The sequence below is a fragment of the Rutilus rutilus genome, assembly GCF_951802725.1.
Source record: "Rutilus rutilus genome assembly, chromosome: 14".
Classification (NCBI taxonomy): Eukaryota; Metazoa; Chordata; class Actinopteri; order Cypriniformes; family Leuciscidae; genus Rutilus; species Rutilus rutilus.
This window is the reverse complement of record NC_140219.1, coordinates 20,136,107-20,149,386: the sequence shown is the minus strand read 5'-3', so window position 1 is coordinate 20,149,386 and position 13,280 is coordinate 20,136,107. Positions and strand designations below refer to the sequence as shown.

At 37.0% G+C, this 13,280-nt stretch overlaps 1 protein-coding gene across 1 annotated transcript; it reads left to right on the top strand.

The window, feature by feature from the left end:
• Nucleotides 1–892: 892 nt before the first annotated feature.
• On the top strand, nucleotides 893–8,015 carry cyp4v2b (cytochrome P450, family 4, subfamily V, member 2b). The gene is made up of 11 exons (XM_084429823.1): nucleotides 893–1,143; nucleotides 1,243–1,355; nucleotides 1,452–1,537; nucleotides 2,628–2,818; nucleotides 2,989–3,058; nucleotides 3,181–3,307; nucleotides 3,699–3,869; nucleotides 3,947–4,049; nucleotides 4,171–4,305; nucleotides 4,739–4,918; nucleotides 6,218–8,015. The coding sequence occupies exons 1-11, from the start codon at nucleotides 951–953 to the stop codon at nucleotides 6,379–6,381; spliced, it is 1,533 nt and encodes a 510-aa protein (XP_084285949.1). The 5' UTR covers nucleotides 893–950; the 3' UTR covers nucleotides 6,382–8,015.
• Nucleotides 8,016–13,280: the final 5,265 nt, after the last annotated feature.

Here is a 13,280-nt window from a genome sequence, read left to right as displayed (position 1 = left end):
GGGTGATGCGCACTGATATTCAATCACTGTCATAATATGACTTTCTTGTACGTATTTTGTGTCACCATATGTCCAGTTACAAACTGTCACATGTAGTGCCTTCAGTTTATGGACTTGATAGTTTTTCACAGTGACCTGGAAAACAATCTGGAGCTAACAGGACAAATGACCTCATGCATCCCTGTTGTTTCCTTTTTTACCATTTTGAAGGATGAATGCCAAACGTGTTTTGTTTGATATTAATTTGTTTTACTGCAGATGTCTGAGGCCAACAGGTTGATAAAACAAAATGCATAGCCTAATTCTTTATTTTACAGTGATGGTTGAAAATACTGATTTAACCCTCCAAACTGTTTATTTCAGCAACATTTTTTTGAGACTTCTCCTCCTTGGTGGAGTCATTTGCAATAAAATTGTTATACAATTTGGCAAAGGTTCAGTAATATATCACAGCAATCAAATATTAGACGTTTGTTTTCTGGTCTTAAAATTATTTTATCTATGCTCACTTTAACAAAAAAAAATGTGTTAATATTTTTGCTCTAGATTGTAATTTGATGAAGCAAGAGATAACTAGAATAAAATCCAGACCATTCAAGGTGCTTTTCTATCTTTAACAATAGATTTGACAGACCTCTTCCATTGGAGAAAGACAGCTGAATTTGTGCTAGTAAACCACAACACACAGTTGTGCATTATTGCTGCATTACTTCTGTTGTCTGTTAATGTTTTAGCAGGAGGCACTTTACCCACAGATAACCTGCATGTGTCCCAGTTATCATAACTAAATCTGTTTGATTAGCCCAGGGTGTCTCTCTCTCTCTCTCTCTCTCTCTCTCTCTCTCTCTGTTTGTTCTAAGAGAGTGAAACTGTTAAGTCTGAAGTTCACGGTGAAGCAGTCCGTGCTCCTCTTTCAGAGCATTAGTTACAGCCAGCTTCATCGAAACAAAATGGGTGTCCTTTTTGGATTATACATCCTGGGGATTATATTTATAGCCGTTCTTCTACTTCTTTTGGTATCTACCACATATCATCCACTTAAAAATTATATAGGAAAATGGAACGAAATGAGACCAATTCCAGGAATGCCAGGCGCTTATCCAATCTTTGGCAATGCACTGCAGTTTAAAGCCAATGCAGGCGGTAAGGGATTGTGATCTTTTTGACTAACATCAGCTCTTGTTACCATTGATTGATGATAATTTAACACTGCAAAATTATAAAAGTGTGTTTCTGTTAAAGATTTTTTCAATCAGGTTATTGAGGGCACAAATGAAAACAGACACCTTCCTCTAGCAAAGGTGTGGGTGGGTCCAGTCCCCTTTCTGATCTTGTATCATGCAGAGAATATTGAGGTGCCTATTTCTCAAATTGTATCCTCTCCATTTACTTTTTGATGTGTATAATTATGTTTTCCTCACAGTTTCTTCATACCTATGTTTTTCCATCAGGTTGTCCTCAGTAATTCCAGACACCTTGACAAGTCATACCCATATAGGTTCCTGCATCCGTGGCTCGGCACAGGCCTGCTCACTAGGTACGGTGGGTTTACCACCAATGTTTTGGGTGAAAATTACACTGTGCTTTCTCTTTTTTGCAATTCTATTACAATTTGTTGTAATGCTCATGGTAAATAAGTGAAATTAAATTAATAGGGTAGCATCAGAAAAAAATTATACTGTCAGTTTTATGTTAAAATAGCTTCTCTCATCTTAATATAGATGAATAATAGACATATTTAAGTATTTACATTTGAATGCTAATTTCCCCCAAAATGTGTAAACACAACATTGACTTTGACAAGCAACCAATGGAGTGAGGTTTGGGTGGGATTATCTCTTTCTTCGACCAATGGGAGATCAGTTGGGCTTTTGTTTGCTTATTAATTGCAAACTTTGTTAATTGCTTATATTACATTCTGAATAATATTTGGGACAACTTAGGTCTTTTTTTCTTGATATTGTGTGACAATCTGAGGGTATTTACATTTACACATTTGGCAGCCCCTTTTTTTATTCGAAGAAAGGTTTATGTGAAATTTGCTGGGATTTACCCCATGATTTTCCGATCATGAAATTGTTAAATAGTTTTAAAAAGCATATGCCCTCGTGTTTTCTTTTTTGTAATGTGTGAGAAGTTCTTTTTTACCTTTTACATTGGGTCACACCTGGAAAATAACAATTGTACCCAGAATTTTAACATAATGCTAGGGTTAAATACATAATTATATTTGCAATTTGGTGATGTTAGAAATAACTACATGTGTATTATGTATTAAGTAGGAAGAGCAGTGCTGTCTTGATCTCTCTGTTACCTGAAAAAAGCCGCACTCATGTCCTTCAAAGCTCAGAACATTTAAAGTCAATCTAAACTTTGTTTCACATAAGGTAGAGGACCACCTGCCAAACTGGCAGATCTCATATCTCATATTCAAGAGCAGCTTGCATCAAGCTCTATCAAAGAGCTATCAAAAGCACAGTTTATAATCAGCCACATTGGACACAAAGTCTCTGGCCATCTGTCCAAACGCAGAAATTTAATACAAAATGACCCCGTGTTCACTTTAGTCTGGTAGTAAGATAGGTTGAGGTCACAGACTTGACTCTTTTCAACTTTTCTTCCCACAGCACAGGGGAGAAGTGGCGTAACCGGCGTAAAATGCTGACTCCAACCTTCCACTTCTCTATCCTCACTGACTTCCTGGAAGTGATGAATGAACAAACGGATATTTTGATTCAGAAGATGCAGAAGCAGGGAGATGGAGAGCCGTTCAACTGCTTCAGCTACGTAACCTTGTGTGCTTTGGACATCATATGTGGTACAGTACATCCAGTCTTTCCTTAGCACAACGTGAGAGTGCTGTTGAGGTTTTCCTGCTGCTTTGTTTACACATTGCTCATGCATGCTAATGTAAAATAGCCCTAACACTTATCGCTTAGTTATAATAACCATTGATAAAACATATGGGATATGTTTTGTCTGCAACAGAAACTGCAATGGGAGAGAAGATCTATGCTCAGAGCAATGCTGACTCTGAGTATGTTCAAAGTGTCTATAAGTAAGTAGTGTATGTATGTAAGTATGTAAATACTTCAATGTTAGAGCATGTGTTCTTGCTAATAAATAGCGGAGCCATGTTGTCCTCTCTGAGAACTGACAGTGTTTATATTCCTCTTGCAGAATGAGTGACATCATCACCAAGAGACAGAGAGCACCATGGCTGTGGCCAGACTGGATCTACAACATGTTGCAGGAAGGCAAAGAACATTCCAGAAGATTGAAGATTCTCCACTCTTTCACTGCAAGTGTGAGTGATCACACTTTTTTTTTTCTGTGAATGTGTGAGACTTCCGATTCAACTGGTAAATAACTAAAACAATAACAAAGTCCAGTAAATTGTAAAACTATTTGCACTGAAAAACAATGTGTTTAGAATTATAATAATACATCAAAATAATGATAAGAAATGCTAGCTTGCAATATCAAGCAGCAATAACGGGCATTTTTTACAGATAAAATAACTAAAAGAGAATAACACCGGAAGCCTTGCACATTCAAGTTACGATTTACGTTAAAAATAAGGTGGATAGCACATGCTTAAACCCCCCCCCCCCCCCCCCCCCTTAAATCTAATTATAATTGTTAAATACAAACCTTTAGATTATTCAAACAGAATTTTCTGTTTTCTTAACCTGAAGGTCATCAAGGAGAGAGCGAAGTTCATGAGCTCTGAGCCTGATAGTGATTCTGACCGGGGGCAGAGGAAGAGACAGGCCTTCCTAGATATGCTGTTAAAAACTACTTATGAGAACGGACAGCATTTGAGTCATGAGGACATTCAGGAGGAAGTGGATACCTTCATGTTTGAGGTACAAATAAAACTATAAAAGGAACGTTTTTCAAGACAGAGGTTGAACATTATTTTAAGGACCATTCTCTTTAACAGGGTCATGATACCACAGCAGCTTCAATGAACTGGGCCTTACATCTGATTGGCTCCCATCCTGAGGTCCAGAAGGCAATGCAGGCAGAACTACAAGAAGTGTTTGGTACACAAGTCTTTTCCACAATGTGTTCTCAATGAAAGCAGTTGTTCTGTTTACAGCTTGGGAATGTTTCCTAACAACCCGAAGTTCAGCTGCATCTCCTGTCCTGTGTTCTGATTGGTAGGTTCGTCAGAGCGCCACGTGGGGGTGGAGGACCTGAAAAAGCTGCGCTACCTGGAGTGTGTTATCAAGGAGAGTCTGCGGATCTTCCCCTCCGTGCCTCTGTTTGCACGCAGCATCTGCGAGGCCTGTCAAATCAGTAGGTGGCAGCAGTTTGTCACCTTGCCAAACAGTGCAGCAAACGGCACAAGATCAAAGTTCTGCATTTTTTGATGCCACTCTCATTATTTGCATCTCAGCATAACAGCAGATGTCACAGCTTCTATTTCCATCTCACATTGTCAAATATGAAGCACCCTGAGTGTTTATTTCTAGCTAAGAGCTAAGAGTCTTTCATGTCAAGGTTAAATGAAAGAGCAGCTGGATGGGAAATAGCAACTTTTCAGGACAGAAAGTGTTGCAATGCGCAATAAATACATCCGTTTATCAATTTATTAATTAAAGCTTTATTCTGTCTCCCACACAGCGGTATAGTTTGGCATGTGTGCAGTGCGCTAAATCCTATTTAGTTGTTACATTTCTGTGACATGTATAAAATAACTGACTGAGGTTGTTTTGTTGCTCGTTTGCAGATGGGTTCAAAGTTCCAAAAGGAGTGGATGCTGTTATCATACCATATGCTCTTCACCGGGACCCGCGCTACTTCCCAGAACCTGAGGAATTTCGACCGGAAAGGTTTCTGCCAGAGAACAGCAAAGGGAGGCATCCATATGCATATATCCCTTTTTCTGCAGGGCCAAGAAACTGCATCGGTAAGAAAAAGAACAGAATGATAACACAAAAAATTGGTCTAAAAGTGACATATAATAGAAATGATAAGACTAAATGCTATCCAGTATAATATGAATTAATGTGAAAAGGAGCACATTTTAATTTTGGGGCCTTCTTAATGGGGCTGTGGGGGTGCATAAGACAAAAAGGTTGGGAAGCACAGCATAACGATATAACTGTACCATACAAAGGAGTGCATTTTATTACACGGGCCATATGCATAGAGATGGGAATCATAAAGAATTGATCGATTTTGCTTAAGTCTCACGGTTAGCTGAAAGCTGTATGTTTTTGATTAATGGAAAAAAATGGCTCATAAGAGACATTTGTCCAAGAATCAGACTAAAGTACAGTGGTTGCACATTAAGTGTTTGGTTCACTAAAAAGAACCAACTCACTAGAGACATTTGTTCAGGCTACCAACCAAAGCTCATTTGTAATCAGACTACAATAGTTGTACACCACAGGATGTGTTTGATTCACAAAACGAATCAACTCATTTACTCCCTAATCAGATTACACTGGTTGTGTAGTGTTTTGATTCTCTAAAATGAACTGGCTCATTAGAGTCATTTGCACTTGTAAAGTGACTACACTGATTGTGTTGTATGTTTTTGATTTACTAAACAGAACCATCTGATAAAGAGTCATTTGCTCTATAATCAGACTGCACTGGTTGTGTTGTATGTTTTTCATTCACTAAAAAGAATCGACTCATAAGAATCGTTTTCTCTATAATCAGACTACACAGGCTACGTTTTCTGTTTCCCACTGTAGATTCAGTAGCGTCATTCAGGTTCTGAACTTGAACCAGTTCTTGGTTCCCAACCTATGACATTATTATTATTAGAACTTTTTAAAGTGAAGTTTCTTTTTCTATTATACTTAACCCAAGAGTCAATCTGCTTATTGAGCATCACTATCTGAACGAGAGACTCAGTGCACTTATCTCCCACACTCAACTCCAGAGTGTTTGGGCCTCTATCCCACCTCTGAATGAGACAGATTGTTTCACAGCGAGTGGTGCTCGCAGGTTCAGGTCACTGGCCACACACAAGAATAATCTTCTAACAAAACTGATAGAGTGCCACATAGCTTTGGAGATTTATTATTTCAGCACTCGACTCATCTCCACTGCCTTCCAGGAATGAAAACTCCAAATTTGAACATTTGTAGAAATTTTACTTCTTGAGCGTCTCCCCTCTCATAGTCTTGTTGCCATTCCAAGACCTTGTTCTCTCTTTCCCATTTTCTCTTTTTCTGTGTATCTGTGGCTCCAGGCCAGCGCTTCGCCATGATGGAGGAGAAGGTAGTTCTTGCTACGATCTTGCGTCACTTTGACGTAGAGGCGTGTCAGAGCCGTGAGGAACTGCGGCCTCTGGGGGAACTCATTTTGCGTCCCGAGAAGGGCATTTGGATCAAACTACAAAGAAGAACCAAATAACTCTCAACACCATTAAAACTTACGGTTGCTTCAGTCCTCACATCACAGACAGTTGTTGTGCTGCTAGAGTTGTTGCGCTTCTAGCTTTGAGCAGACTCAAACGCAATGTGCTGTCATTTTTGTATTTTCTGTGATTGATTTTATGGGTAATTCTGTGGAATGGATGGTAAAAGGAGAGCTGAAAGTACCAGACTCTTATCAGAAGCTGAAAAAGCAATAAAATTAGCAAAATATCTTCTAAACAAACACCCAAAGCGAGGCAGATTTCTGATTCCATGTGGACCTAGTTATAAGTTAGAAATCGTGTACAGCACAAAATAAGCCAAGATAGGGTGATCGGTTAATTGACAACCTCAACACTGCTACTTACCATAATGTACATGAAATATTGATTTAAGTTGAAATTATTTTATTATATGAGAAAAAAGAGACCGCAGAGAGTTGTACATTAAACTAGCACAGCAAGTGCGACAATGATGAATTATAGAGTTTAGTGGTCATTCAATAAATATATTTAACCACATAATGTCATAATTGAATTGAATCAGAATCAAGTAAATCAACTCAACTGAGGCAACTATTTTTGCACATTTGCACTCTAGTTTTCCCTTTATAATGTTGAATAGTCTTTCATTCTCACTTGCGGGGGTAATTACAGAAAAAGAGGATGTACAAAACTGATCATTTGATTTCAAGCATACACTGCTGTTTAAAAGTTTTCGGGTCAGTAAGATTTTTTTTTTTTTTTTTTGGAGAAGAATAAATGTATACTTTTATTCAGTAAGTATGTATTACATTGATCACAAGTGACAGTAAAGACTTTTATAAAGTTGCAAAAGATTATATTTAAAATAAATGTAGTTCTTTTGAACTTTCTGTTCATCCAAGAATCCTGGAGAAAAATGTATCACGGTTTCCAAAAAATATTAAGCTAATATATTAAACTGTTTTCAAGGTTTACAATAATAAGAAATGTTCCTTGATCACCAAATCAGCATATTAGAATGATTTCTGAAGGATAATGTGACATTGAAGATTGGAGTAATTTCCATCACATAAATAAATTACATTTTAAAATAGAAAGCAATTATTTAAAAGCTGAGAGTAAGAGATTTGTTTCAAAAGCGTGAACAAACGTTTGGCGAATCGCAAATTGAGAGATCTTTTGCAGATCTAAAGCCCTCAGGGCTGTCCATTGTTAATCGTCTCGAATCACTGGATGAAAACGAGTCTTTGGCAAAAGTATTTTCAGACTAAACAGTGTCTGTACATCCAGACACACCAGATACCATCAGCACCTTATTCAAATACACAGATTGAATATAAGTGATGCTTAATCAAACTGACATTCATCATGGTGGAATGTCTAGAGGCTTTCATTTTGTGGAAATGTTTTCTTTAATTAAATGAGAAATTTAAGTCTCAGTGTGTATTTTGTCCCAGTGAACAAAACACTTTAAAAAGAAGCTCAGAGTGATTTTCATCAAAGATCAATTAAGCTCAGAAATGCTAACATGACGTACAACATACCATGTCTTTGATATTAACAACAACCAAATCTTTCTATTCATCCCCAGGGAGATTTTGCTAATTATATGAATTTGCATGAATAAATATCTCAGTCTGTGATGTCCAGCACTGTATATCTTTCATTAAGAATTACTTCACAACACTCAGTTCAGTTTCTACAAGCGTCACCTGTATCTCTGTATCATGCTCTTTAAACCTGCTCTGTCGGCTCATTTGGGGCTGATGAGTGATAAGGAGCAGGGCTCCTCCACAGAGAGGCAGTGTTGCTCCTCCTCATCCCTCGTCTGTCCTGAGCAGTGCCGGTGAGAGGACACCTTAAATCGTCAGACTGATGGGAAAGTCAGTTGACCCTGCCAAGTCCCAAACCGCTACTGCAATTCATCAAGACTAAATCTATCATCAAGAAAAAAATCATTTGATGGAAAGAGTATGGCACAAACGTAATGAAAGTGATTTTAAATTCATGTTTCTCCTGTAATTTAGATGAGTAGAAACAATTATGTAAATTTAAAATTAGTGATTGCAATTGTGCGGCTTTGCACCATGACATTTTTTCATGTCCATATTGTGTCTGCTGGTAGTCTTGCGTCTTGGCAGACAACAAATGGAGTATTCTGGGTAAAATGTCTGTATTTAATGTTGTAAGGTATCAATCCATAATTAAAATTGGCAAGAAAAATAACAGACATTTGAAATTGATGATGCAGTTTGACGAGTTATAGATGAAAATGTGCATTCATATTTAAGAGATGAGAGATTTCAAAGAGGTTTATATTCCGTCTGTGTTATTAGATCTCTAGGTTCTTGACTCAGTTTTAAAGAACCCTTTATGCCAAAAAGTGTTTTGAATGATTGCATAATACTTTCATTTTAATGGGTGATTTAAATTGTCCTTGTAATAAAGAATGTTGCTGCTTAATTCATAAAAAATCATTAAATTTATATTAAAAATAATTATATGAGCTGTTTAATTCATTATTTTTTTATAAAAAAATAAATAAAATAATGACAACTAAATCCATAAAATAAGATGGGAACCCCTATGAAACACCTGGTAGAACACTTTAAGGTTCTATATAGAACCTTTTCTTCCAAGAGTGCACATTGAGAGAGAGATTTAGAGATAAACATTAATCTCCAAAAGTCTAAGACAACTAGTGAAAATGTTTTTTGTTTTGTCATTACAAATTGAGTGAACAATTGTATAACTGAAATTATAAAATGCCTTAATATTTGGTTTGTCCACCTTTTGCTTTGATGACGGCAGCACTCGAGCTGCATGAACTCAAGTTTGTGTGAAACCTGATGATCATGTTTTCCTGCATGATTTGAGAATCATCCAAAGAGCCTCTTGTGCTTTTATGGAAGCAAGAACAGCTGACCGTCTCTGCGGTCATATAGAATCATATGATCATAGTCACAAATTTGATTATTTGATTAGCAATCTAGAAATAGAGAAGAATCGTAAATATTTCATTTATCATTCATAACATTTCTTTGTTTTGAATGTTCCAAAGTCTGAAAACTCTCTGCTCTGTTTTCAATTTCAAGGTTTAATAAAAAAAAAAAAATCCAAGATTTTCAGTGAGGTCTCAGCCAACTGTACTTCTAAACATATGGTAGTATCCACCTGTACTAACTGTGCAGTGGGAAGGTGATAATGTGCCAGTGTTTTCTTTAGCTGGAAGGCAGAGTCATTATAGCACAAAGAGATTACAGCAGATAACACAGTCTTAAGTGTTCCATTCTTCAAAGGACACATCTCATCAAACGCCTCTACCTACATCACCACACAGAGATCAATGCTATCCAAAACATAAAGGCGAGTGTCAAATCCCTTCTTCCGGAAACGACTTGAATTACTTTGAATAGTGAAGAAAAAAAAACTCACAGAACTGAAATACTGGGGGAGGGATGGCATCATTCATATCAGTCAATTAAGCAAGTATTTTCATCTTTGAACAATTTTAATATTAACTTAACTCAATATAGCCCAATATTCATTAAAAAAAAAAGACCTCCTTTTATAATGTGACACATACTACTATACACACTAATTGCTTCTCTGGTCTTTTTCCTGACTTGAGGCCTGGACAGGTCAGTCAAGAATAAAATACATAATTGCTTTGAGAATCTGTTTGCAGTGGCCAATAGGGCAACTCATTTTTGATCATTGTCTTAGTCACTGATGTCAATAATTAGTGTAAATTGATTGGTCTCCTGCAATTAAAAAATAAATGGTAGTTTAACTATAGCGGACAATACAAACAGCCTTCTGTCATTATTGCATCTTGTACCATCATTGCAATGTTCATTTTAATGTTTGGAGGCAAAAGGGTCGCTCAATCTGCGCATCTGGTCATAAATTCTCTCCCCTTTTTCACACTAAATCACTAGTCCGGCTCCAACATTCTACAAGATAATGGCCACAAAAAGACCCGGTGTGACATTAGTTGCCTTTCCAAATTTTATACAGAGACATCTCTAAATCTCTCCTGTGACAACAAAAACATTACATCATTAGGCACGACAAGCACGAAAAGGCCAGGTGGCAAAGGACAATGGAAAGCACCCAATACACATAGGCACAGATTTGTCGCATTTAACTCATAATCAAACTATTCCAAAATGTATATGATGTAATTCCTTTTGTTGAATGTATGTCCCTTTGTTATATTAACCTAGTTATGATTCTTTAGTTATGTTAGGGTAACTTCAGGTTTAATATGTATCACTGTTTGTTTTAGATGTTTGCATACCCCATCTGTTTGGTATTGAAATGAACCTCTCTTTATGCCTTAATTAGTGAAGTTCACAACGTAATTTTCGGGAGGAGTGAACCCATCTAATCTTTCAATTAACTGCCGGAGGATTTAAGCAGCCGCTTACCTTTCTCTGGCATCAGCTATTTTGGCATCCCTCCACCTCCCCAACTCCACCAACATAATTTAGGCATCTTGCTACCATACTCATCATCCAAGCATTAGTAGTCCCACTGGGGGGGTATATCTAAGCTCGAGTTGAAGCTGCTTCCTTGAGCCCCTCCATTGCGTAAAACTGTACAATTTCCTAGACCAACATAAGAAATGCAAATAGGCTGTGAAGGTGAACAAAGAAAACTTTCTCCTGCTAAAACCTATGATTGGTCATCTTAAAAAAGATGGGTGTGTGTTGATTTGGCCTTAAGAGATTTCTGATCAAGAACATCTTCACTCTTTTTTTTCTCTGGTGAGATGGGCACTTTCCTGTCTTTCCAGCAACTTTCAAGTTAACTTTGTTCAAACTTCCTGTGGACAACCAATCTCCGGAAGAATCCAACATATATATATATATATATATATACAGTAACTGTCATACAAACTGTTGCCATAGTTTACATCAGGTAATACTAACAGAGTGCAGTGTTTTATTGACAACATGTCTAAGTATTTTGACTACCAGTATCTTGTTTGTGAACAATGACACAAGGACTTTTCATTCTGATGGCACTGATATGTTCATTGACATATATACTTACTTTTGAGAGATGAACTAAAGATTTTGAGTAAGTTACAGGCTTTTGCAGGTAATCCAATGCGTGGTGCTGTTTGTACGAATTGTTTTGAAAATGCACATACTTCTTTGCAAATATTAAGGATGATTTGAGAAATGCACTAAAGCGACTGAGAAAAACTGTAATTGTATAAATATTTCCTCTTTGAGCAAGTTTGTTACATCATCTTGTTGCAAAGCTGATTGTTTTGTATGTTGTAATGGACTATAGTGCTCAACAACAGCCTTATGATAAGCTTTATAATTAAATTATAAAATAATCAAATCAGTATTTCATGTCCATGTATATATTTATTTGGTGAGCCATAAGTTATAAGTGGGGAATTCTAAAGAAGCCATTTCTTTTCAGAAATTTAAAAACATATAGCCTATACAAATAATATTATACTGACAGTAAAGTAGAGAAATTACTTGTGTATTTAGGGGTGGATCTGTTGTGAATGTCATCTTTTAAACTTGAACGTACCTTCTTCCTTTTATATGGCTAGAATGCTTCTGTTTTGATCCTTTAATGCAAGTCTTATAGAGAGGCATCATGTTAAAGGCCAAGTCAGAAAGTGGACTTCAGACTTAAAGCATATACATCATTTAAATATTAAAATAATCGTTAATGACAAAGGCACTTCTACATGGAGCTTTTTTTTTTTCTTTTTTTTTTTGTGATAAAATCTGTCACGTTTTATTCATGTTTTCTATTTGTGCTTATGCCATGTTCTTTTATTTTATAATTTGTCATGTTTCCTGTTTCATGTCATGTGATTCCCTGATCCCTCATGTATGGCGTTATTTTTTAGTCAAAAGTTATGAGCGTGTAAGACATGCTCACGAGCACATTATGTTATTTCACACGTGCAAAAATGAACCTTCAGCTGGCATGATAAAAGTACTCGCGCACAAATTCAACAACCGAGAGGTGAACAGGTAGCTGCGAGCGAGCGCCTGGCATACGCTCATAGGTTAACTCTGCTTGTACAGTGGAATCCTGCTCGCGCGCAGCGGGCTTCTGCTCGCGGAGTGCTGTTTTGCTCGCGCAGTGGATTTCTGCTCGCTCAGCTGATTTCTGCTCCCTCGAGTCTACATGACTTTTGACAATTTGGGGGCGGAAACCAAGGAGGGCACTGACCCTCTTATGATTGGTAATGAGAGCTGTCAATCAAGGTACCGCTGAACCATACGTCATAGCAGTGTGAGGACGACAGCGCCAGCCTGACAGTCTGATGCCGGAAGTGGGCGGGGTCAAAGTCCGATGCCAGAAGTGGACGGAGTTCATGTTTAACACGGTAGAACAAGGAAAAGAAGAAGAGAAGAAGCTAAAAATAAGTTATATCTTTGTTGGATACAACATACTTAACGTTACGCTTATACAAAACGGCTCTAAGTATTTTGTAAGTTAATATTCAACAATACTATTGATCTGTCATTGACACCATTATATGAGAACTGAACTGAGCTGGATGATAACATCACAGTTTTGAATGGCTAACGTAACGTTATATAGATTAATTAACTGAATGAATCACTTTTTTTACAACAGAAATGAATCAACCCTGAACCTACTTAATCTGGATTATGACACTATTTTGTTCTAGATCTAGCGAGACAAACTTAGTTGCATTATTTCCCTATCCGTGTAAAGCTGCTTTGAAACAATCTGTATTGTAAAAAGTGTTATATAAATAAAGGTGACTTGACTTAATAAATGTGACTAAGTGAGAATTGTGACGATGGCACTTGATTATGTATTGTTATTTTAGAGCTGGATTGTATCACTTTGTTAGGTTACATATTTATGGTTTGTGGTTTAATTTGTTGTTAAG

Bases quoted from the DNA above. Each gene is read 5' to 3' on its own strand.
- cyp4v2b (XM_084429823.1), top strand. From the start codon at position 951: ATGGGTGTCCTTTTTGGATTATACATCCTGGGGATTATATTTATAGCC. The intron at 3,308-3,698 runs GTGAGTGATCAC...CTTAACCTGAAG, and splicing joins TCCACTCTTTCACTGCAAGT to GTCATCAAGGAGAGAGCGAA. The intron at 4,919-6,217 runs GTAAGAAAAAGA...CTGTGGCTCCAG, and splicing joins AGGGCCAAGAAACTGCATCG to GCCAGCGCTTCGCCATGATG.